The following is a 24,454-nucleotide window of genomic DNA, read 5'->3' on the forward strand; positions in this document are numbered from 1 at the left end:
TTAGCGGCAGCAGGTGTGTCACAGCGTTTCTTCCAAAGAGCAAGCGTCTTTCAATTTCACGGCTGCAGTCACCATCTGCAGTGATTTTGGAGCCCAAGAAAAGAAAATCTGTCACTGCTTCCACATTTTCCCCTTCTATTTGCCATGAAGTGATGGGACCGGATGCCAAGATCTTAGTTTTCTGAATGCTGAGTTTCAAGCCAGCTTTTTCACTCTCCTCTTTCACCCTCATCAAGAGGCCCTTCTGTTTCTCTTCACTTTCTGCATTAGAGTGGTATCATCTACATATCTGAGGTTGTTGGTATTTCTCCCAGCAATCTTGATTCCTGCTTGTGAGTCATCCAGCTCAGCATTTTGCATGAAGTACTCTGCCTATCACCCATGTGTCCTGGGTGGTCCTGCATGGCATGGCTCATAGCTTCACTGAGTTACGCAAGTCCCTGCGCCGTGACAAGGCTGAAGGGTGCTTTGTGTATATATAATCTCCCAAATAAAACAGAACATCACCACCATCAAAACAACACCCGATTCTTCCCACCAAGAGCCCAGCAACTATCAATATTCAATCTGATTTTTAATATTTTCTCTCTTGAACTAGCTATTGTAGTCATAAATAGAAATCTGTTAATTATGACTTTCTGAATTTCTTTCTGAAAATAGTTACCTAACAGATTGCTGAGAAAATACACCTAATTAGCAATTTCAGTGAATTTTTAATTTGGAAATGGAGAAGGAAAAACAAATCATAGCTTAATATGGGTAATTTAATACTAAAAATATGCATACATTGCAAATACAAAGCATAAATTCCTATGGTCATCACACTTTCTGTGAGTACACATTTTAAATTTGGTAGCAAACTTCTATCATAAGCTTTACTTCACAGAGTTTTATGTGTATGGCCATAAATGCAAGTTATATAGGGAAAAAAAATCTTCCTACAATTATAATGACTATTATTTAAAAATAATACAGTACCTTTTTAATAACCTAAAATTATATGATACTGTGTCATTCTTTTTTAGATAAATTATAAATACAAGGTTCTGGGGAGAGTCACCTAAGATTTAGTTTCTTATCTCTCCCTTAATCTAAAATTATGATCCTGGTGATAGCTTGTCTACTTTGTTTTATAGAAAAATAATTAACTATAGAAATGTCAGTCTTTCAATACAAGTAAAAACTCAAGGCATCTGAGTAAAATAATACAAACATCTGTTTAGGAGTCTGAAATAATGTCAACACATTTAATTTACTTATTATGAAAACATTCCTACCCAGGACAGTTATTACTATATGAAACTATAATAAAACAGATCTTATTATATAGAGCAAAAGAGTTGTTTTAAAATTCTACAAACCAGAAACGGCTAAATGTCAAGAGACTTAAATATATAACCAGATAAAAATGTGTACTTTAATTTCCTTTTTAAAGAGGACTTCTGTTGGCTCTGTAAAACTATTTTTTAAAACTGTATTTTTCTTCCAAGACCTCTCAGAATAAGATTTATGTTTGCCTGCTTAAGATTCTTACATTAAATTTGTGTTATAATTATCTAATCCTATTTAAGTATTATCAACTATATTCTAATCAGACTGAACTATATAAAATGTTTAAGAAAAAGGAAATGTCTTTCATTTTTTTTCATATTTATAAGTGAAGTGAAGTGAAGTCGCTGTCGTGTCCGACTCTTTGCTACCCCATGGAGTATATAGTCCACCAGGCTTCTCTGTCCATGGGATTTTCCAGGCAAGAATACTGGGGTGGATTGCCATTTCCTTCTCCAGGAGATCTTCCCAACCCAGGGATCGAACCCAGTGATCGAACCCAGGTCTCCCGCATTGCAGGAAGATGCTTTAACCTCTGAGCCACCAGGGAAGCTTTTACTGTATCATTTAAAATCAAAGTACAAGTTTGACATAGGATAGAACAATGGTTCTCACCATCAACCAGAAACTTCTTAGAAACACAAATTTGGGGCCCTACCTAGAATATGAAATTCTAGGGCCCAATAACTGTTTTAACAAACAGTTAATTACTAGTTAATTACTAGTAATCCTAGTAATCACTAGGATTACTGATGCACCCAAGTGTTGTGAGAACCACTAGCACTGACAAAAAATCTTGAAAGGTTTTAGAGTCATAAAGATCTGGAATATAATCTCAGCTCCATTACTTACTACCATACTTACATGACTTTGGGAAAGTTCTTAGAACCTTAGTTATTTGTAAAATGGGTAGCGGTAGCTAATTTATAGTTTTTATAAGGATAAAAAGGGATAACATATATATATGTACATGTATATGAAAAGGGAAGGTCTCTTTCCTACAAAGATATTCATATCAGTATTCTTGCTAATGCCATAATACCAGAAATAATATGAATATCTGATGATCAGGAGATTATAAAAAAATGCATTCTTACATTCACTCAAACAAATTTATTTACCATTTATGTACCGGATACTGAACAGATAGAGAACACAAAAAAATATAGACTTTACCTCCATGAGCTAGTAATTTACAATAGAGGTGGTAGAGGTTCAGACTCATTGCAAGAAATCATAGTAAGTGTCATAAGTCATATTATCTCAAATGATTTAATATGTAGCACTTAAATTAAAAATGTGAAAACTATGAAGCAACAAAGGACACAGTTCTGAAAGAAGATTAAGTAGAAAAAACAAAATACAAATGAGAATATATAAAACAAATAAGCACATACAATCAAGGGTAAGTAATAGCAGAAAATATGGACAAATTAAGTTCATTTATGTGAAAGAGTCCTCAAGAATAAGCATTCCTTCATGACTTCCTTTAGTGTTACTGTATGTTGATTTAAACTAAAATGCATTTTTAAGGATTTACTCTTAAATAAGACAAAGTATTCAATGTTCTAAAAATAATTTACTGGTATATAAAGAAATAAAAGATAATAGGTGTAAGGAGAAAACATCTGTCCAACTCTTTTTTTGCTTTAAAGGTTAGTGTTAGTCACTCAGTCGTGCCCGACTCTTGGTGATCCCATGGACTGCAGTCCACCAGGCTCCTCTGTCCATGAGATTTTCCAGGCAAGGATACTGGAGTGGGTTGCCATTTCCTTCTCCAGGGGGTCTTCCCAACCCAGGGATCGAACCTGGGTCTCCTGCATTGCAAGCAGATTCTTTACCGACTGAGCTACAAGGGAAGCAGCATCTCAAGAACACTCACCAGTTTAACATCTATGCTTGTGGCACCGGCATCCAAGGAGTTTTCAATGAGCTCTTTTACAACACTGACCACGGAAGTGATTATTTGAGAGCTTGAAAGCAGGCGAACTGTTGCTGCGGACAACTGCTTCATTCTAGCTTTCAGCACAGTAGCTAGAAAATAAACCATAAGATGTAAAAATAAATATTGTTAAACATTCCTAACAGAACTGATAGCAGTTTGGTTACAAGTCTCATTGTATGTCAGGCTCTACTGTTAAGCACATACAGTATTAAATTGCTTATTTATTATGAATATCCTTTAAACTCAATGCCATATCATCTGCATATTGTAAGACTAAGGCACAGAGAAATTACTTGGTAAGTCACACTATGTTACTAATTGAAGAATGGTAAGAACAATCGTGGAATAAGTGTAATGTATGACCTGCCTGGCTAGGAATGACCAGATGGTGCTGTCAACTGATATGCAGATAATGTCAGTCATGTGCCTTAATGGCAGTGGCTCTTGAACATCACTAGTCATCGATACATTTCAATGAATTACAATTATCTCTTTTAATTATTGAGCTCTTTTAGAGTTAGTAAATCTAGACTCCAGAATTACCCTTAATCTAACCTAGTCACATCTCTGACATATCACATCAGATTACCATCCTGTAAACTACTGAGCCTAAAACATCTTTCTAATCATGTGGCTCCCCAAAGCCAAAATAAGATAAAGCTTAAATCCACGTGCTGGCATTCAAGGTCCTTTACATGCCGATCCAACTTGTACATCTGAATCTCTCTACCAGTAATTGTTTTAAGCCATGAAACTCTCTGTCTTGAAACTTTTGCAAAGAAACAAAAAACCTCATATGAAGTCATATATACAAATCTGCAGGCAGTGGGGTTTGCCTCTACTTTAATGCCTAACTTCAGAAAAGATTTCAATAAATTAAAAAATACTAGCTTGACAACATACAAGTTCCTCTAGAGTTAGGATTTTCTCTGACAATAAAATGGGGGAGGGGAGAACCCAAAGTGCGTCCTTAATTTACCATGACTTGTTACATGTGCATGTGATGGAACGATCCTATGGATCTAGGTCCAAACAAAACAACAATACCAAAGACAAAAAGGTTTCTGCTTAGGATTCTTTTTCAGGCAACTTAGATGTAAACAAGCAGAGTGACATAAAGTTTAAGAATAAGTAATTGAGCAAGAAATGGAATACAGCCACTAAGATTACACAGAATTTTGAGGAATGTATTTCTGGGAAGTAGTCAATACACTGACTTCTGAATGGTGCTAACTGTTCACAATTCATAACTACATTTTGCTTTGCACAGGCAAAGCTGATTAGCACAATGGAGAAATATGCCAGACCAGAGTCTAAAAACACAGGTCTGGGTGTTCATCTTTAGTCACATAAACTGAAGATTACTTAAATCCCTCTGTAAAATCAACTTATCACTTGTATGCTGTTGTTCAGTTGCTAAGAAGTATCCAACTCTTTGTGACTTCATGGACTGCAGTGCCCCAGGCTTCCCCGTCCTTCATATCTCTCAGAGTTTGCTGGAATTCATATCCATTGAGTCAGTGATGCCACCCAACCACCTCATTCTCTGCCACCCTCTTTGTCTCCTGCACTCAATCTTTACCAGCATCAGCATCTTTTCAATGAGTAGGGCCTCTGCATCAGGTGCCCAAAGTATCGCAGCTTCAGCATCGGTCCTTCCAATGAATATTCTAAAGGGTTGATTTCCTTTAGGATTGACTGGTTTGATCTCCTTGTAGTCCAAGGGACTCTCAAGAGTCTTCTCCAACACCATAGCTCAAAAGCATCAATTCTTCAGCGCTCAGCTTTCTTTACGGTCCAAATCTCACATCTGTACATGACTTCTGGAAAACCACAGCTTTGACTACATGGACCTTTGTTGGCAAAGTGATGTATCTGATTTTTAATATGCTGTCTAGGTTTGTCATTGTTTTCCTTCCAAGAAGCAAGCATCTTTTAATTTCACGGCTGCAGTCACCATCTGCAGTGATTTTGGAGCCCAAGAAAAGAAAATCTGTCACTGCTTCCACATTTTCCCCTTCTATTTGCCATGAAGCGATGGGACCGGATGCCATGGTCTTAGTTTTTTGAATATTGAGTTTTAAGATAGCTTTTTCATTCCCCTATTTCACCCTCATCAAGAGGCTCTTTAGTTCCTCTTCATTTTCTGCCACTGGAGTGCCATTACTTAAATCCCTCTGTAAAATCAACTTATTACTTACATAAATGAGGATAACCCCTCATTAGTCTGTTTTGAGAATCATATAAAAAAATACACACAAAATGTTGTGGAAATGATAAAGCCATATAAAATATACAGTATTCTCATTACCATGATCATTATATACAGAAACACTGAAAATCCTTTTCTAACAATTAACTTCTAATTACTCTATGTATGTAATTTGGGGGTAGCCCAGTCTTAGGAGAGTAGCTGTCAACAACCACCTTTCAGTGTTTTTTTGTGGCTCTCATTGGCCAGGAGGCCTTCCCAGTCAGTCAGGAAAACAGCACACAGTCAGCTGCTCCATTGCCATAATAGTCACACAAATTAATGCTGTCACAACAAAAGGTACCCTCTGTCCTGTTCCCAGGCTTCAGACTGGCCTCAGGTCTAAAGGAACAGAACTGCATGGTACTATTAGCAACTAGCACACACACGGTCGTCACCAGCCACTTGTGATGGCTCACACATGAAACAGGGCTACCCCAATTGTGATATGCCAATGCACTCTGGATGTCAAACTTGGTATAAAATACGTAAGTTTAATTAATTTTTTACATTGATTAAAATTAAATTATATTCTGAATATATTGGATTATATATAATATTAAAATTAATTTCCCTTAATTTTTCCCCCCTTTTAATGTGACTTACCATAAAATTTAAAAGTGTGTGTGCATACATATATGCAACCCCATGGACTGTAGCCCGCCAGGCTCCTCTGACCATGGTGATTCTCCAGGCAAGAATACTGGAGTGGGTTGCCATGCCCTCCCCTCCAGGTGACCTTCCCAACCCAGGGATTGAACCCAGGTCTCCTACACTGCAGGTGAATTCCTTACCATCTGAGCCACACCAGGGAAGCCCACGAATACTGGAATGGGTGGCCTATCCCTTCTCCAGGGGATCTTCCTGACACAGGAATCGAATTGGGGTCTCCTGCATTGCAGGCCAACTCTACCACTGAGCTACCGGGAAGCCCATACATGGCTTGTATTAGTTTTCTACTGCACAGTCCTGGAGAGAGTGGTGGTTACAAGAGCAATCTCTGAAATCACACTGCTTTGGTTCTAGCTTAGCTTTTACCCTAATAATTATATAAATGTTGAGAAAATTAAACTCTAAAATTTAATCATCTAATCTACAAACTAGAGATAATAATGGTATCACATGGCTGTGCTGAGAAGTCAGTTCAGTTCAGTCGCTCAGTCATGTCCGATACTTTGTGACCCCATGGTCTGCAGCACACTAGGCCTCCCTGTCCATCACCAACTCCTAGAGTTTACTCAAACTCATGTCCATTGAGTTGGTGATGCCATCCAACCCTGTCGTCCCTTTCTCCTCCCGTGAAGTAAAAAAAAAATAATGTATACAACTTACTGGGCTCCCTAGTGGCTCAGTTGGTAAAAAATCTGCCTGCAATGCAGGAGACCCCGGTTCGATCTTTGGGTCAGGAAGATCCCCTAGAGAAGGAAATGGCAACCCATTCCACTACTGTTGCCTGAAGAATTCCATGGACGTAAGTGTTGGCAGGCTACAGTCCATGGAATCGCAAAAGTAGGACATGACTGTGTGACTTTCACTTTCATTCAACTTATTACAGTGCTTGGCATATACATGCTAAAAGATCCCGGGATCTTTGGACTAAATTGAATTCCTCCAAACTAGTAAACGAATCCCACCCCCACCTCTACCTACACACACACAGCAGACCTCTAACTACCTCCAACAGGAGCTAACCCATAGCTTGAAATCAGATGAGGCTTGGGGTTAAGAAATCTGCTTCCTCAGTTTGAGAGTCTCAAGGAGGTAAGAAAAACACTTATTAATCAAGTTTTGCGGTATTAACTTAGCCTCACCTCAACCTTCCCTTTCTGCACAATCTTTCTATTCATCTCATCATCTTTGTCTCATTCTCTGTAACTTCTCTTTCAAAATCTATTTCCTGTTCCCAAGTCCCTAATTTCACCCCAACCTTCCTCCTCTTCTACCTACTGAGATCAAGGCAGACCACAGCATGATCTCTATTTTCACACACTTTACCTTCTCACCACAGTGTTCTTTGGTTTCTTACGATGTTTACATACTCTTCCTCCCTCAGTCTCAGGCTAATGTCTCTTTCTTCTAAGCTAACAATTTCACCTAGTTTCTTCAGTCCCACCCCACCTCTAGTCATCCTGGCCTTGAAAGCAAAAACAAACCAAAAATCTTCCCTCAACCCTATTACCTCTATGATTATCTTCTTTCTTTATGAAGCCAAACTTAAATAAGTAACCTATCTTCACTGTCACCAATTCTCTATCACTGACTCACTTCTAAAACCCTTGCAAAACAGCGTATACAATCCACTGTTAGGATTCTGTTCTCAAGTTCACCGATGAGCTCTTACGTCATCAAACCCTTTTCTCAGAACTCATGTTCCTTGACATCCCTGAAGCATGTGACATTGATGATACTGTTCAATTCTCAAGAATTATATCATCCACCTACACCTCTTGAATCTCTTCATATTTTCTTCACTCTCTTCCCAGAAAATGGGCATTCCATAATCCCTCCACATTCTTCTTATATACCTTAAAACCCAAAGCTGCAGCTATACAATCGCATCTAAATCTACATCCCAACAGTGTCCTCTCTCAAGACAAGCGTTTCTTACAATCAGCGTCACTGATACCTCAAAATAGGTATTTATAAAAGAGAACTTCTCTTCTTATTCCCCCTTCACACCTCCCATTTAACTTTGTTATTTATCTTATTAGCACATTGTTCTTACTGACAGCAGTCAAAAATGTCAATCTTGGGTTTGCCAGCAATCCCACCCTATTTGCACCTTCACACTCTCCTAATGCAAAACTATCTATCATTCTAGACCCAATTTCAGTATCATTTATAACCTGGTCCTTTATGATCACTGAGCCAGGAATGACCCTTTTTGCTCACCCTACATTCTTAAAGAACTTGGCTCACTTAACACACCTGTGTCCTTACCTAAACAATGTCTGAATGCAGGGAATTATTATTTCTGGATGCAACACAAGAGTAATCAGAGTACTTCACAAATTAATAAAGTGGGTCACAAAAAATTATTTTATCAGCACTTACCTCTTGCAAAGGTAAACATTACGAAGAGTGACCTCCCTCCCTTTATGTATTCTAATTGGCCTCCATTTCATCCCCTGCACATCACTTGTACCTCCTAACCAGGACCTAATGTCTAGAATCCAGGACCTAATTTCCAACCACTTTCTAAATATCATTATTTAGATGACAGGGAGGCACCCTAACTTAACATGACCCAAGGGGATCTCAGATCTTTCTCTTTCTTCTTGAATTTATTTGATAATAAAAACAGCTTACATAAGCTACTTTATAAATTAATACATACAAAATTAATCCTCACAAGTTTATGTATACTGTCATTCCTCCATCACAAACAAGATTTAAAAGCTTGGTAACTTGTTCCAAGATCACACAGCTATTAAGTGACAGAGGCACACCTGCATATCTTGGCATGCTTGACTGCAAAGGCTATGTTCATCCATTCTCACAAAGCAAAATTAGAAACCTTGAGTCATCCTTGAAATTCTTCTCACTCTCTACATCCTGCCACCCAAGTCCTATCTATCCTACTATTCAAATCTCTCTCAAACTAGTTCTTTCCTCTCTAAAGCTACGGTACTACCTCTGTTCAGCCTCTTAACAATTTTCCCCTGAACTACTGCCATAACCAGGTAATTGATATTTTCCTGGGATCTCAACCATCTACACTGTTCTTTATATAATTTAATCATGTTGCTATCCTACTTAAAGTTTTATAAAGATTTCCAACTATTAGGTTAAACCCAAACTCCTTAACAACTGGACCTCTATCTCTCTGATCTCATCCCACTCTTCTCCAAATAACACACTAGACCAGTCACACTATACCATTTGTCTCTCTTAATGTAGCAGCCCTGATTCCCTCCTCAGAACATAAGGTTCCCTTTCTCTACTAATGATTTCTAACCATACTTCTAGATTTAGTTCAAGTACCACCTCCTCCAGGAAGCCTTTCTTATCAGCTCCAATCCTTGCCCCAACAAATTATACCCTCCTTCCTCTGTACTCCCAGAGCACTTTTCCCTTATTTCTAACCCCAAACTCATCACAGATTATTCTAAGTATTCTATTTCTGTCCCTTCCTAACTGAAAGCTCTTTGAGAACAGAGATTGTATATTAATCTTATATCCCTAGCATAACTTTTGGAACAAGCACTCTACTGAATGTGTACCGATCGGCATCTTTTTAAAAGCGATATCAGGCTTATGAATCACAGCACAGAATGCCTAAGAATGTCAGGAATCAGTCTTCCATATTTGCTGAGGGGTAAATCAAACATTCGCAAAAGAGGGCTGATAATCAGGAAAATCAATTAAGGACAACAATGTATCTAAAAAAGAGGCAAATATCAGAGAAGTCATAGATAAACTTTAGGGAGAATACAATGAAATAATTAAAAGGAAAAAAACAACTTGTTTCATAGGGCCAACAGAAATGCTATATATACATACATATATAAATCCATATATATATAGGGTTTCCCAGGTAGTTCAGTGGTAAAGAATCTGCCGGCCAAAGCAGGAGACACAGGAGATGCGGGTTCAATTCCTGGCTAGGGAAGATGCTCTGGAAAATGAAATGGCAACCCACTCCAGTATTGCCTGGAAAACACCATGGACAGAGGAGCCTGGCAGGTTACAGTCCATGGGGTCACAAAGGGTTGGTCACGACTTGACAACTAAGCAACCACGCATATATATAGTCCACCTTCTCTTACACCAATTTTGAAATGCCCACTGAAAGTTATTTCAGCATTACAAATAAACTCTGTGTATTGCGAAGGTAATAAAATTCAACTTCAAAGATAACTACAAATAATCTGATTTTTTTCCTCTTTTATCTTGAATAAGATCAATTCTCAAAGGAATTCCCAGGCGGTCCAGTGGTTAGGATTTCACTTCGCTACCAAGGTCCGGGTTCAATCCCTTGTTGGGAACCAAGGATTCCACAAGCCTCCCTGCAACCCACGGGGAGCGGCAAAATAAATAATCCCTTGGAACCCATATTTCCTCAGCAAACAAGTACCCGTCTTCTGCGTGTAGAGAGACCCAGAATGACCTAAGTAAAAATCATCGTCAACCGAAAAGTTTGCTTGCCCCACTTGCATGATGCTACTACATACAATATCACGAAGCCTACCCTCACACTCAAAGACAGGCTGAATTATGGCTGTCCGGAGGTAAAATTCTGCCCGGCAAACTTTAAGACCTGTACTCACAAGGATCTGAGGAGTGGGCTGAGACACCGTTTAGTCAAGAAAGCCCAGACACTACGGAGGCCCGCAGCTGGTGGGAGGCCGCTACCCGCGTGTGCGCGCCCGCGAGCGCCGCTGCGCCAGCTTCCCGCTCCGCGAGTGGAGAGGGGGAGGGGCGCCCCCGGCGGCCCCCGGTGCTCGCGCCAGACCAGGACCAGGTCAGAGGAGGCCGCTCTCGAGCCTACAATGTAACAATGAATGCCCGTTGGCCACACGACACTACCTGCTTGCTCGCGCGACGTGGGCAATTACAATCCACTAGCAGACCGGCCAGCGTCCCGACGGGAGCCCGGGCCCGGCCTCGCTGAGTCCCGACTCACCCACAGCGCGCGCGGGGCGGGGCAGACACGGAGCGCACCGCCCTCAGTCCCGCCCAGTCCGGCGAACGTGGGATTGGCGCCGCCCTCAGCCAATCCCCGGGCAGCGCTTTCCGCAAGGAGCGCTTCCGCCAGCCGCGCCGCGCTGCGCGGCGCTGAGGCTGACCACTCGCATCCGGCCTGAGGAGACGCCGCCTTCGCCTCCGCGGCGCTGGTATTGTTTCTGTCCGGCCGCCGGGAGTGGGGCGGCGGGTGAGTGGCCACGAACGGCCGCAGGGGCTGGGATGCTGCCTGTGCCGTGGGGAGCTTCTAGCAGGCCCTCGGCTTGAGGGGAAAGGTGGACTTTGGCTCCATCCGCAGCGCCCCGTCTGGCGATGCGGGCCAAGTGGCCCCCAGGACTTGCTCCCCAAATCCTCGTCGTCGCGTCCCGGCCGTGACGGGATGTGCAGCTCCGAGAAGAAAGGGTGGGGAGTCGGGGCGGTTTGGCGATAGCACAGCGGCTTTTGCTGAGCTTCCACTACCCGGGAGCTCCGGCCGCTGGGGAAGGCTGCCCTTGGCTGTGTAGCGGGCGGTCGCTGGGTTCCCTGCATCCGCGAGGGCAGCGCCGAGAGGGTTCTTTGCTCTGTGAAGTCATTGTTTGCTAGTCCTGAAGTGGCGCGGCAGACTCCCTGGAAAGGTTTTCTGCCCTGGGGTAGGATCAGTCTTTGCCTTCCGCCTCAGATGTAGATTTTAAGGTCTTTCGAGCATTAAAAAAAAAAAATCTGTCGAAAGTGGGAAAAGCACCCTGTGTGGTGGCATGTTCTAAGTACAATTTATAGCGTATAAAAATTATATATTATGTACGGTGGATATTTAGACTGGAAGACATATTTACACGTTTAAATTTGAGACTGACTTGATGATTTTAGTGTAACTTTCATCACCGTAAGCCTATAGATTTTTGGAGGGAGAGGGCCATTGTACTCTGAAAATACTTGTTGGATGGAGTTAGGATAAATTTCTCTCTCAGTGCTAACTCTGTAATGGAAACGGTTTGTGTATTTTTAACTCAGCTGTTCCCAATACACTGTAGCACGCCCCCCCCCCACCCCCCAATCTCAGAAAGAAAAAAGGAAGGGGGAAGAAGGAAAGAGAAAAAAACAGTATTTTAGGGACGGTGACCAGAATTACAACGTGCAGAAGACACACTCCTTGTTTTAACCTAATTGTATCACAAGATTGAGAGAGAAACCTCATCCTTTGACCATGTAAAATTTCCACCTCTTTGTGTTTCTCTCATTTTCAGTGTTCCTGAAGGAGTGATTTGAACTCTGACCACTCTATGGATACATTGTTAGGTGTAAGAGTCTGGCTACTCAGAACAGACTGGTTTAGTTTAACTTTGTTCTTTTTTGCATATTAGTTTATTCTGTTGGTGAACTTCCTGAATTTTCACTTTGCTCTCATGATATAAGAAAATGTAGGTTTTCTCTTTCAGTTTGAGGTTTCCTGCCCATTGTTTCATTTAGTAAAACCAACATGCTTGACGACAAGCTTTAGGAAAGGAATTTTAACTTTATTATTTTCAACAAGAAGCATAAAAATAAGTCTTGTCTGTCTTAGCTTAGAATAGGATGTGAATAACTATTGACCTCTTGGGGATGTGAAAGTAGCATATTTTGGAGGGTCTGTTCTATTTTAGAACAATGAGGAGGAAAAAAAGTAATCCCAGTAGCACACTTATTTTGTCATGTCAAAATTAGGAATATTTGAGTTTCCAGTTACATCAGTGTTGATTCATTTCATTGCTTTTCTACAGCGCAAACATGAATGTTGGCGTTGCCCACAGCGAGGTGAATCCGAATACCCGGGTAATGAACAGCCGTGGTATGTGGCTGACATATGCATTGGGAGTTGGCTTGCTTCACATTGTTTTACTCAGTATTCCCTTCTTTAGTGTTCCTGTTGCTTGGACCTTAACAAATGTTATACATAATCTGGTAAGAATTTCACCTTGTACTAAACACTTAAAACCTTAAGGTTTAATGATTTTTCAGAGACTGGACGGGGAAAAATGGGGAGTTATTGTTCAATGGGTAATGTTTTGTAAGATGAAAAGTTCTGGTGATGGATGGTTGTAATGGTTACATAACATTGTGAATGTACTTAATACCGTAGAACTGTACACTTAAAAATGGTTAAGATGGTGTATTTATGTTATGTGTATTTAAACAATTTTTTAAGAACCTTAAAGTTTTATATTAAAAGAAAAACACGACTCAGTTTTTAAACAAACTGAGTTATATAAAATTAAACCATTTATATAGTTCAGTGATTTTTTTGTATCTATGACAGTTTTGAAAAATTCTTATCTCAAATAAGATTATATTTTTGTATCACTTTATATTTAAACATTGGACCCTTTTTATAAGACCTTTTTTTTTCTTTCTGTTTTATAGAATCTGAAAAAAAAAGTCATTTTAGCAAAAATTACAAGATGCTTTAACTCAGACTACTATAATATATTGATTAACCAGAATGCATCAGAAGTAATTATGTTTTTTGGTTAACTAGAATCTAATGAACATCTTTGGTTTAAATCCTTGTTAAGTCTTTCTAAATTGTATAAATATACTTTTCTGTTTCAGTGTAGAAATTTTGAGTTTAATCTGTCTTAAATGATTCAAAAACTTATGGTGCCTTAGCTTCTTCCTGTTAACTATTGCTTTTGTATTATATGATAGCTCTACAAAGTACCAGAGATTAGACCGAATACTCTGGAAATTGCCTATTTAAAAACAAAAAACCTGATAGGGACTTTTTTTGTCTTTCACAAACTATTAAAATAGAACGAAAGGGGAGAAATCTAGTTATTTGAGACTTTTAGTTGAATCCAGATTAACTCTATTTGTTTAAAGATATATCCAAAATGAGAAACTTAGGACTAAAACAGAAAAGTGTAGGAGAAATAGATGTTTTTTAATTAGTATGATTTATTTTAAATCTTCTGGAAAGTATATGAAGTTGGCTGTGTGTGCTCATTCGTGTCCAGTTCTTGTGACTTGGTGGTCTGTAGCCCACCAGGCTCCTCTGTCCATGGGATTTTCCAGGCAAGAACACTGGAGTGGGTTGCCATTTCCTCCTCAAGGGGATCTTCCTAATCCAGGGATCGAACCTGCATCTCCTGCATTGGCAGGCAGATTCTTTACCACTGAGCCGTCTGGGAAGCCTTGAAGTTGACTGGAGAAGGACAAAGATGATGTGGTAGAAATAAATGAATGTCCAGTTAGTTTATTTTATATGATAGACTTTGAAAGGAATGTTTAACACTATTTTTAAATAGTGATCTCTGAAATATTTGATGCTAGTCTTATCCCTTTTATTGGAATTCTTTTCCTTTGGCTTCCATGGGACTGATTTTTCCTGGATATATTTTGGATCTTTCCTTTCCTACTTCTCTTGCAGTCTTCTCTTTTCCTCACAAGTATTGCTATTACCAATGTTTTCTTTTTCATCCCTTCTTATGATATATATTCTACCTAGGTTACTTAATCTATCTGTATTTTCAGTTTCTACCTGTTAAATGATGATGACCATGTTAATACTGCCAGATCATCTTGCACCTTAAAACCAAACAAGTTTAAATTATACTCATTCCTGATATATTCCTTGCCACCCACCACGATCTGTTCCTGGACTTTGTTCCTAATCTAATCTAAAGGTACCACTATCTGCACAGCAAGCCAAGCCACATAGCTGAATGTCAAAGGTAAAGTGATTAATACAGTGTATCATCCAAACCAAGACTGTTTTGAGAGTAAAAGAGAGCTCTAGTAATAACAACCTTGAGAGAGTAAGTATAAATCAGGATTACCCATGCAAACTAGTATATATGGTCACACTAGTCTTAGGGTAACTTTTTTTCTTTATACTCCACAGCCATTTAGTCAAAGCCCTGTCCTGTTTTACTGTCTTCAGCTTGATCCTTACTGACATTGTTATAATTCATGCCCTTTTTTCCACTCAGGTAGATTACTCCTACTTGGTCTCCTTGATGCTCCTCTACTCTACTTTCCTTCATTTGAGTTTGGCAGAGTGATATTTTTAAAATTCATGTTTATTCAAGACACACTCTTAAGTCTTTCAGTGATTCTATTGCATTCATAGTAAAATGCCAAGTTCTTTGTGTGACATAGAAAACTAGTTGAAAATAGTACAGAGGCAAGAAAGAGACCCAATCTTAACATCTCCAAACACAACTACGGTCTCAAAATAATGAAAATCATCTCTCACCTTTCTGCTTTGACTTAGGCTCTTCTTCCACTATTTTAATACTCTTCCCTCCTTCCTGCTCTGCCTGGCTGATTCCTGCTTGTCCAGGCAAACTTCTCAAGTATCACCTTTTCTAGGAAGCTACAAAATCCCCATGCTGGATTCTTTTTTCATGTGTTTATCATACTGTTATAATTAGCAGTTTATCTCTTTTCTATTTTTTAACTTCTATATCTCTAAAGGCCTATTTAAATGTTGCTGAATAAATTATGTATGTTCTCAAATAATTTTCCCTTCTCCAGTGGCACATGTATTAAATGAACTTAAGAAGTCATCAGCCCACTTCATGTTTTCAAGTTGGTTGACTGAGATTGAGACACAGTATCTGGCCACGGACAAAGGACGAGTAATTGAGGACACGTAGGGGAGTAAACTTCCGACTTCGTAGTCCTCTATACTAAAACCTGACTAACCAGCCATAAATGTAGCGATTACATGATTACATGATGCCAAACGTAAATTTCTTTTGATGTTAACCTACATTAAACCAATTAAAAGTGTGAAATATGTACTGCACGCTTTTTAATACTGAAAAATAGACCTAATTGTTATCCACGGTTAGAAAAAAACATGGCCTCTGTCTTTATAAACTATATATGAGAAACCTACAGGAGTTGTTTTACTCAGAGCTACAGTTCACTCTTACAAGTTCTAATACTTCACAAAGTTCTTATCCTGGCTTTTAAAATAAAAGAAAACTCTTTTCACTTTGAATCAGTAAATATTTGTTAAGGTCTAATCATGAGCTACATACTTATTTCCCTAATTCTTTTAATGGTATAAATCATCACTAAAATTTTCTAGAAAAACAATAAAAATAATGGAGTAGAAGATAAATGGTTAGATAAGATTTTTTTCATTAAAAAGAATACATAAAATAAACTGTTTGAATATTATCTTCTAGACCCTGGTGAGTGCATGTGGTTTGAAGGACATAATAAGAGAATTATTTTTTCTCTTCAATAACTTCTAATACATATATGGTGTAAAGCAGAGATTCTTAACTATTAAGGGTCACATTCTGCTGAGAATTTGAAAGCACAGAATTTCTGTTTCATAATCTCTTTTAAAACCAACATGAAAATGATTTCCTTGTGCTTACAGAATAAACATTCCTTGGTTTAATGTCATCTTGGCTTAATATCTAATAGTTGCTTTGTATGAGTCCCTGTTCCTGAGGTATTCAGGCTAGTGGGAAAACAAACATTATAAAAATAACTTCAATATAATGTATTGTGCTATAATAAAACTATTTTCAATAAAATTCTATATATGCACATAGGGAAGAGGTTAATTAATGCTAATGTGAAGCGCTTCACTAAGGAATTATCATTGAGCTGAACCTTCAAGAATAAGGTAGTTGACAAGGTACCATCAAGGCTTTTGCTTTGCATTTCCTGTATTTCATTATACCTTTGACAGAAATTTCTGTCTTACATTGTAGTTGTTTATGCATACCTTTTTTTTTTTCCTTACCATCTCAGAAGATTGAACTTTCTCAAGGGGTTGCACATGTCTTGTTCAATTTCATATATGTATACAGGTCCTGTGTTCTATACATATTAGCCACTTATTAACCATTTGTAGATTTACATCTGGTTGAACATGAATTCATGCTTCTGTTGCTTATGTGTTATTGCAGGTAAACAACTGTTAAACTGCCTAATGGAATAACTAGGAAGTAGACCAAGCTTTAAAGAAGGGCTGTCTTAACCTATTAATAATAACGTAAAATTTCAAATCACTGAGTTTTCTAATTTTTCCATATATTTATTAAAAGTTGAAGTTAAAAAAAAATGATAATCACATCATGACTTTATTGGGTAAAACTGTTCCACAGTAATATATATGCTTTATTCTTTTACCAGTGCCGTACATGGTAATCCTGTTACCTATAAATCTAAGTGGATATCTCCAGGAAACCAAATCTAGTACACATTGTTTTTTTTCCTAATTAACCACAAAATTAGATACTTAAACGTATCACTGGCCAGAATGGCTCTTAGGAATTTTTTTTACTTTTATTTTTAAAAACTACCTTCTAAAAACACACTATTGAGTTACAGTGGTGATTTTAAAAGCAGGTTGTGTTAAACATTATTACCTAGTACATCAAACCATCTTTGTTCAGACATCTTGAAAAAGAACTAGTGAGACAAAGACTAATGTTAAGTATTTTCAAAATAATTTTCCCCTACACAGATTATAATATTTGTCAATTTATATGTTTTTATCATTATATAAGTATCATCAGACTTACTAATATACCACTCTAAACTTCCCAACACACTGGAGATAAGGTAATCCTATTTCCTAATAGGAAATGTACTAGGAAATCTAAATGTAATGATGCAAAGCTACTCTAATGGTACTTTTCACTTATTTTCAGTTTAATAAGAGATGAAAACAGGTTATTTTTGGTGGACTTTATAGTGATTTTCACCAAATAATATTTCCATTTAAGCCCACAGAAGTCTAGTTTTACAATGAAGAAACTGGCCACAATCTTTCACAATAATATGAAATCTTAAAACTTGAGCTGTTAAGTTTATCATGCACTCTGACACAGCCTGGAACTATCTTAATGCTTAATGACAAATACTCATTTTGTATTTGATATTAACTATATACCCCCTTGCTTGTTTTTCAGGGGATGTATGTATTTTTGCATGCAGTAAAAGGAACACCTTTCGAAACTCCTGACCAGGGTAAAGCAAGGCTCCTAACTCATTGGGAACAACTGGACTATGGAGTACAGTTTACATCTTCACGGAAGTTTTTCACAATTTCTCCAATAATTCTGTAAGTAGTGGAAATTTTCAGGTATGAGGAGGTCTGGATGAGATGAAGCCATTCTTTTATTAAATTTGAAATAGAAACAGATTATTTTGTTGAAAACATCAATAAATTGTTACTTCATAGAGAATATAAAATACAGGCAAAATTTTTAACAAACTGTTAAAACTAGTTTTCACTTCAGTCAAACATATGGAGACAACATTACATGTTCCTCAGTATGCCAAGACATTCTAGAATGTACAAGTCAAATATATTCTAGTTCATTTTCTTAAGCTGCTTGCAAGAAAACTAAACACATAATCTTGTTCTGTTGTCCACTATCAGATTAATCTCCCTCAACAAAGATTTAGATGATTTCAGATGAATTTCATTGACTACCTGCCGCATTTGAATGCTCAAACTCCTTGGGAGAGAGAGTATGGTTTAGAGAAGACAGAAGTTAGGCTTTCATTGTAGGACAGACCTAGGTTGAATCACGTAGCTGTCACTTAGCCTGCTTGGTTTGCTCATAAATAAAATTCTAGCCAACGGTACCTAACTCAATAAAAAATGAATGAGATAATACCTATCTGTAAAGCATCTAACCTTATCTGATTTCCTCCTGCTGCTGCTGCTAAGTCGCTTCAGTCCGACTCTGTGCGACCCCATAGATAGCAGCCAATAAGGCTCCCCCGTCCCTGGGATTCTCCAGGCAAGAACACTGGAGTGGGTTGCCATTTCCTTCTCCAGTGCACGAAAATGAAAAGTGAAAGTGAAGTCGCTCAGTCGTGTCCGACTCGTAGCAACCCCATGGACTGTGGCCCACCAGGCTCCTTCGTCTATGGGATTTTCCAGGCAAGAGTGCTGGAGTGAGGTGCCATTGCCTTCTCCAGATTTCCTCCTAATATCTGATATTCAGGATCCTCCACAAGATGGTTCCTACTTTATTTTTCCTTTATGTGAATATTATACCTTAACCCAACTCCCACCTAGCCACACTCTTGTAATCAGCATTTCTTAAATATGTTTTATGTATAATCCTATTTCTGTGCCTTAGCTCAAGTCATTTTTTCCACCTCAAATGCTTTCTCCTTTCTTACCTGTCTTGTTTTTCTTTCAAGATTTAAATTGTGACCATCTCAGTGAGGTCTTTTCCTTAGCAACCAACCTTCAGTGAAATGCTCTGCTTTGAACTTCCATAGTAGTAGTTATATATCCCTTATTTATGCCACTTAATATTATTTCTCTATTATTTTATTTCTGCAAAGAATTTATAAGTGCATACAGTGCTTTGAATTCTACACTCAGATGCTTGCATACGATAGATATTTCACATATATCCCAATCACTTACCCAATCACAAAGAATATATATAATTACATATCCATTATAGAATCAGTGTGGTCTGCAGTAACTGTAAAGACTTCTTAGAGGCATTGTTGTTGGTCAGTTGCCAAATCGCGTAAAGCTCTTCGCAACCCCATGACTGCAGCATATCAGGCTTCTCCCTCACCATCTCCCGGAGTTTACTCAAACTCAGGTCTGTTAAGTCAAGGCATTAGAAGCCCTTAAAATGGAACTTAAGGTAGGTTAGGTGGTACATTGATGTTTAAGATAGGGAAGGCATTTTCAAAGAAAAGAATGAAGTAATCATAAAGTGGTAGATTTCTTTTTCCTTATGTAGATTTCGTTCCACATAAGAGGAAATTTTTTAAGTTTTTAATTATTTTAGCCTGACATCAAAAGAAAAATATGTATGGTCTAACAAAGATTAATGCAATAACAAGAATAATGGCTATTCAGAGAGCCCTAAATTTGTATTTTAGCTCTGCTGCCCTCTAGCTATCTGACTTTCAGCCATATTCTTGAAAGTCTCAGTGTCCTCATCTATAACATGTTGAAGATTGCATTATAATACGGTTGACCATTGAATAATGTGGGGCTTATGTGTGCCTAGCTTCAGTATAGTTAAAAATCTGGAGTATAACTAGTCAGCCTTCTATATCAAGTACAGTACAATGCTTTATTATTTACAGTCTATATCCTATTTATATTAGGATACTCTTTTGGTGGCTTCTTGATATATGTTCATTCTGACGTACCCTTGGGTCAAACTTGGGCATTCTGAATTGATGATTTATGGTCTTAAAGGTGGCTTAGGCTTCTTAAAACAAATTCTCAGATATTGGATATCCTGAATATATACACTCAGATGTTCAGTTATAGAAAAACAGCTGGAATCTTACAGTAATATCTTTCAAGTTGCCAATTATACTGGTTATATACCTGTTCAACTACAGTATGGAAAAAAGAACATCAAAAGGGCAATCAAGTATTTGTTTGCTTTCAAAGATGGCTATTATAAATTATACTAATGCACTAATACCCTGTTTTTCACAACTTTACAGCAGTGGCTTTTAACCTTTTGGTGGGTCACAATGAACCATTTGAGAATATGATGGATGCTTTGAATCTGGATCTTCTCTTTAGATATATACACATTAATACAAAACTATACCTAAAGCTTCAAGAAGCATACGAACCCTAGTTTGAAAGCCTTCTGCTTTAAGGGATGCTAAGTAGTAACTGTCTTCCATTAAATACATTTTACACAATTGCAAAAATGCAAAATGTGCATATATGCCTCTATTCAACCAATGTTTCAGTCTCAATTAAAATTAATTTAGGCCCCCAAACTAAAGTGTTTGCTCTTGTTCTAGTGCTCAAAAAACAAAATGGTTCTACTTTTAGGTATTTATGTTTCAGTGGCCTTTTTCCCACCTTCAAATATTTAAAGATTTCTAAGCAATTTCACTTTTATATATATTTTTTATATATATATATATATATATATATATTCTTAACTTTTGTTTCTACAGATATTTTCTGGCAAGTTTCTATACGAAGTATGACACAACTCACTTCATCCTAAACACAGCTTCTCTCCTGAGTGTGCTGATTCCCAAAATGCCACAGCTACATGGTGTTCGGATCTTTGGAATTAATAAGTATTGAAATGTTTTGAAATGGAACAAAAAGTTTTACAGCTACCAAGTTTTCTGTAAGGAAGGAGTGGTTAGTAAACTGCATAATGTGAAATGAGAGGTAGCTACATTAGAAGGCCAGTTGCTAGTTCGTCATAGGCTATTTTGAAGTGCAGATTCTTCCAGGAAGATGCCTCTGTTTAATGCACCTGGTATCTTTCTGAAGAGAGGCTTTATGGGCAGGCTGGGCAGGCCCAGCTTATAAGTTAAATGGCTGTAATGTAAGGGTGTAGTAGATAAATCCAAGGAAGTAGAGATCAGAAACTAAGTCTGGCTTAGCTTAGAATGAATGGGCATTATGTTCGGAGAAGAAAATTTTCAATCATTCAGTCATGGTCAGTTTAAGCCGACTTACATGTAAACCAGAATCATCTCTTTACAAGTTTCTTATAAATTGTTTTTATTACCATACATATTCCTCTTGTGTTATATAAGAGGATATATATCCTTTGTTTTATACAAACCAATTCCTACCTTATGAACTTTTTTGGTTTTGCAGGCTCAACATTGTTTGATAAATGACTTTTATTTTTACATTTATTACTGAGTTCATGAAAGTTCACTTTCATGACTGATTGATGATAGAAGATAGTCAGGCATCTTAGAAGCAGCCTCTTAGCTGGCCTTCTAATTTTGGAATAGAGTGGGTTTTGCTGCCTTTCCAGATACAAGGCTGCTAAACCAATTAAGAAAATAATTTATTTTTCGTAATTAAAGTATATGGTAACTTAAAGTCTCTGCTTATTTGGTGGAGCAATTTAATTGTTGCCGTCTGCCATTCTTTAGTAAAGAAAATTAAAATGGACAACTACCTAGCCAACCTGTGACCTGGCAGAAACTGCTTCTCTAGTAATAGTATCAGAGTATATAATGGAGTCTTCTTGTAGCAGGTCTGCAGTGAAAGAGAACATCATCTTTTCTTAGTCCTCCTGCTCTCAATCCCCATCGTTTACCCATTCGTATTTTACTTTTCAATATGTGAGTCTTAGTGTAGATAACTCAAATTTCCAAAGCAGCAACCATATTGAATTTTTGTCCCATAGAGAAGCTTTCTATAGTTGCTAACATTAATTCCAAGAAATAACTATATGCTACTTTGAGAAGTAAACATGTCAAAAAAAAGTTCTGATATGGAATAAAACTGAAAAACCTAGTAACATTTGTAAGCAAGAGTGAGTATAAAGAATTATAAAACCAACTTAAAAGTCAGTTTGTTTCAAACTGACTCTTAGGGGGATTGATCATTGTTTTATATTTTAAAAGTGTTGAGTTTAGAAATCAGTTGTATGATAATGCCTTTGTATGTTTGTATTTTTAAATAACCAGTAATCTATACTTTAATAAAATTTTTCTTCGGTGTAAGGTTATTGCAAAAGCTTCTAAACTCGGTCATTAAATTATGCTTAAATTTTTTGTTTTAAGCAACTGAATTTGTAAAAGTGAAAGTGTTAGTGGCTCAGTGGTCTCTGACTTTTTGCAACCCTGTGGACTATAGCCTGTCAGGTTCCTCTGTCCATGGAATTCTCCAGGCAAGAATACTGGAGTGGGTAGCCATTCCCTTCTCCAGGGGATCTTCCCAACCCAGGGATTGAACCTGGGTCTCCCACACTGCAGGCAGATTCTTTACCATCTGAGCCACCAGGGAAGCCCTTCTAAAATTAAGGCACCTAAGAAGTATTCTTTCATTTTTCTTCATTTTAAAGTTTATCTCAAAAGGCTTAAACTTTTTTCCACAGACTTCAGAGACAGAAATCTGCCTCTGATACAGGTCTTCTGCTGTTTCCGCTACTTTAGCCCTTCAGTGTGTTAAAAGATATTTATTCAATAGATATTTGAAGACCCATTCCATTGTAGGAACTATTTTAGGTATTGTGGGTACAGTTTGTAGCAAGACAAACCAGATCCTTTCCCCTATGTGCCTACATTCAAGTTGGAGAACAGATGAGTAAACAAATACATATTATTTTACATAGTGATAAATGCTATGGAGGGGTGGGGGGTGGGGGGTAAACCAGTAAAAGGCAGGGGAGCCTGCCTCAGAAAAGTCTTCCATAAAGATCCTAACTAATGCAACATTTAGACAGAGACTTTCCTGATGTAAAGGAGCAAGCAATACAAAGATCGGCTTTCGAGTACTGGTGATGGCAGGTACTAAGGCTCTGGGGCAGGGAGGAGGTGGTATGTTTGAAGGACAGTCACTGTGCCTGGAAAGGAGTAATAAGCAACAAGGATAAGAATGGTACCAAATGAGTTCAGAGAAGTAGGTAGGGGTCGACCAAGGTAAAGAGCAAATTTTATTCTAAGCCTGACAAAGCCATGAGAGAGTTTTGCACAGGAGAGTAAAGGGATCTGGGTTTTTGTGGTGGTTTGCGTGTGTGTCTGTGAAGGTCACTGGCTAATATTGGAAATAAACTGTAAGGGAATGGGAAGCAGGGAGAACAGTTGGGAAGCTACTACAGGCAAGAGGTAGCTCAGACTAGGGAATTAGCTGATGCAGTGGTGAGAAGTGGTAAAATATGGGATACACTTAGCAAGTACAATTCACAGAACACTGATACAATGAAAGTAAGTTGGAGGAAGGGAACTAAAATAACTCATAGTTTTTTAGCCTTAACACCTAGGTGAGTGGTTGAATGGTAAATAAGAAAACCGTTCCTAATTTCACAAATTTGTACAGTTTAGTGTAAGATAAAACTTTTTTAAACATAATCTATAATGACTATTATTTGGAATAAAATCAACTGCTATGCTATACTTGCTCCTAATTTCAAGTCAGGACACACAATACCAATTTCTAAATAGGTCTGAGTTGAGAAATGCTGCTAATTTTAGCATGCACTGGTGACTCCTGACTGCATCGGTTATTCCTTTGGAGTTGCAATGGTGGTGGTTTATTTCCTTCTACATGTATTTACTGGAATTCTTTTGTAAGGAAGATTTTCCCCTTCTCTCCCATTTATTCACTCATTTATATTACGAGCTCATGGATGTTTTATTGTTTGTTTGTAATCTATTATAACGATTAATTTGTTGCTCAAATTGTCCTCCAGCTTTGACCAATGCGAGTTTCCACTGGAACATCCAAAGTTAACCCCTGTATTCTTTTCACTTGCCCCATTTTTCATTTTTGTTTTTAAGCATAGAATGGTATTTGTTAGGTTTATGTCACTATT

At 37.9% G+C, this 24,454-nt stretch overlaps 2 protein-coding genes across 19 annotated transcripts in view; one reads left to right on the forward strand and one right to left on the reverse strand.

Annotated features, from left to right (window-relative positions):
- The window catches only part of PMS1 (PMS1 homolog 1, mismatch repair system component), a 334,072-nt gene extending 322,858 nt beyond the window's left edge, over nucleotides 1–11,214 (reverse strand). For 6 of the 17 annotated variants that reach the window (XM_069576897.1, XM_069576898.1, XM_069576895.1 and 3 more), the window contains exons 1-2: nucleotides 11,055–11,211; nucleotides 3,212–3,363 (exon numbers count right to left, since the gene is read on the reverse strand). In XM_069576897.1, coding sequence (XP_069432998.1) covers nucleotides 3,212–3,343 — 132 coding nt within the window. In that variant the 5' untranslated portion in view covers nucleotides 3,344–3,363; nucleotides 11,055–11,211. Of the gene's footprint in view, nucleotides 1–3,211; nucleotides 3,364–10,795 lie in introns of all 17 variants that reach the window. The other 11 variants (XM_069576904.1, XM_069576905.1, XM_069576903.1 and 8 more) reach the window with 3 other exon arrangements.
- ORMDL1 (ORMDL sphingolipid biosynthesis regulator 1) lies at nucleotides 10,949–22,656 on the forward strand. 2 transcript variants are annotated; one of them, XM_069577005.2, is made up of 4 exons: nucleotides 10,949–11,362; nucleotides 12,947–13,127; nucleotides 18,110–18,261; nucleotides 21,117–22,656. In XM_069577005.2, the coding sequence occupies exons 2-4, from the start codon at nucleotides 12,954–12,956 to the stop codon at nucleotides 21,250–21,252; spliced, it is 462 nt and encodes a 153-aa protein (XP_069433106.1). In that variant the 5' UTR covers nucleotides 10,949–11,362; nucleotides 12,947–12,953; the 3' UTR covers nucleotides 21,253–22,656. The 2 variants fall into 2 exon arrangements, with proteins under 2 accessions (XP_069433106.1, XP_069433105.1); XM_069577004.2 differs by having other exon boundaries at nucleotides 11,197–11,400.
- Nucleotides 22,657–24,454: the final 1,798 nt, after the last annotated feature.

The sequence above is a fragment of the Ovis canadensis genome, chromosome 2 (assembly GCF_042477335.2).
Source record: "Ovis canadensis isolate MfBH-ARS-UI-01 breed Bighorn chromosome 2, ARS-UI_OviCan_v2, whole genome shotgun sequence".
NCBI classification, from domain to species: Eukaryota; Metazoa; Chordata; class Mammalia; order Artiodactyla; family Bovidae; genus Ovis; species Ovis canadensis.

Coding starts and splice junctions, on each gene's coding strand:
- ORMDL1 (XM_069577005.2), top strand. CDS start 12,954: ATGAATGTTGGCGTTGCCCACAGCGAGGTGAATCCGAATACCCGGGTA. Junction 13,128..18,109: donor CAAATGTTATACATAATCTG/GTAAGAATTTCA, acceptor CTTGTTTTTCAG/GGGATGTATGTATTTTTGCA. Junction 18,262..21,116: donor ACAATTTCTCCAATAATTCT/GTAAGTAGTGGA, acceptor TTGTTTCTACAG/ATATTTTCTGGCAAGTTTCT.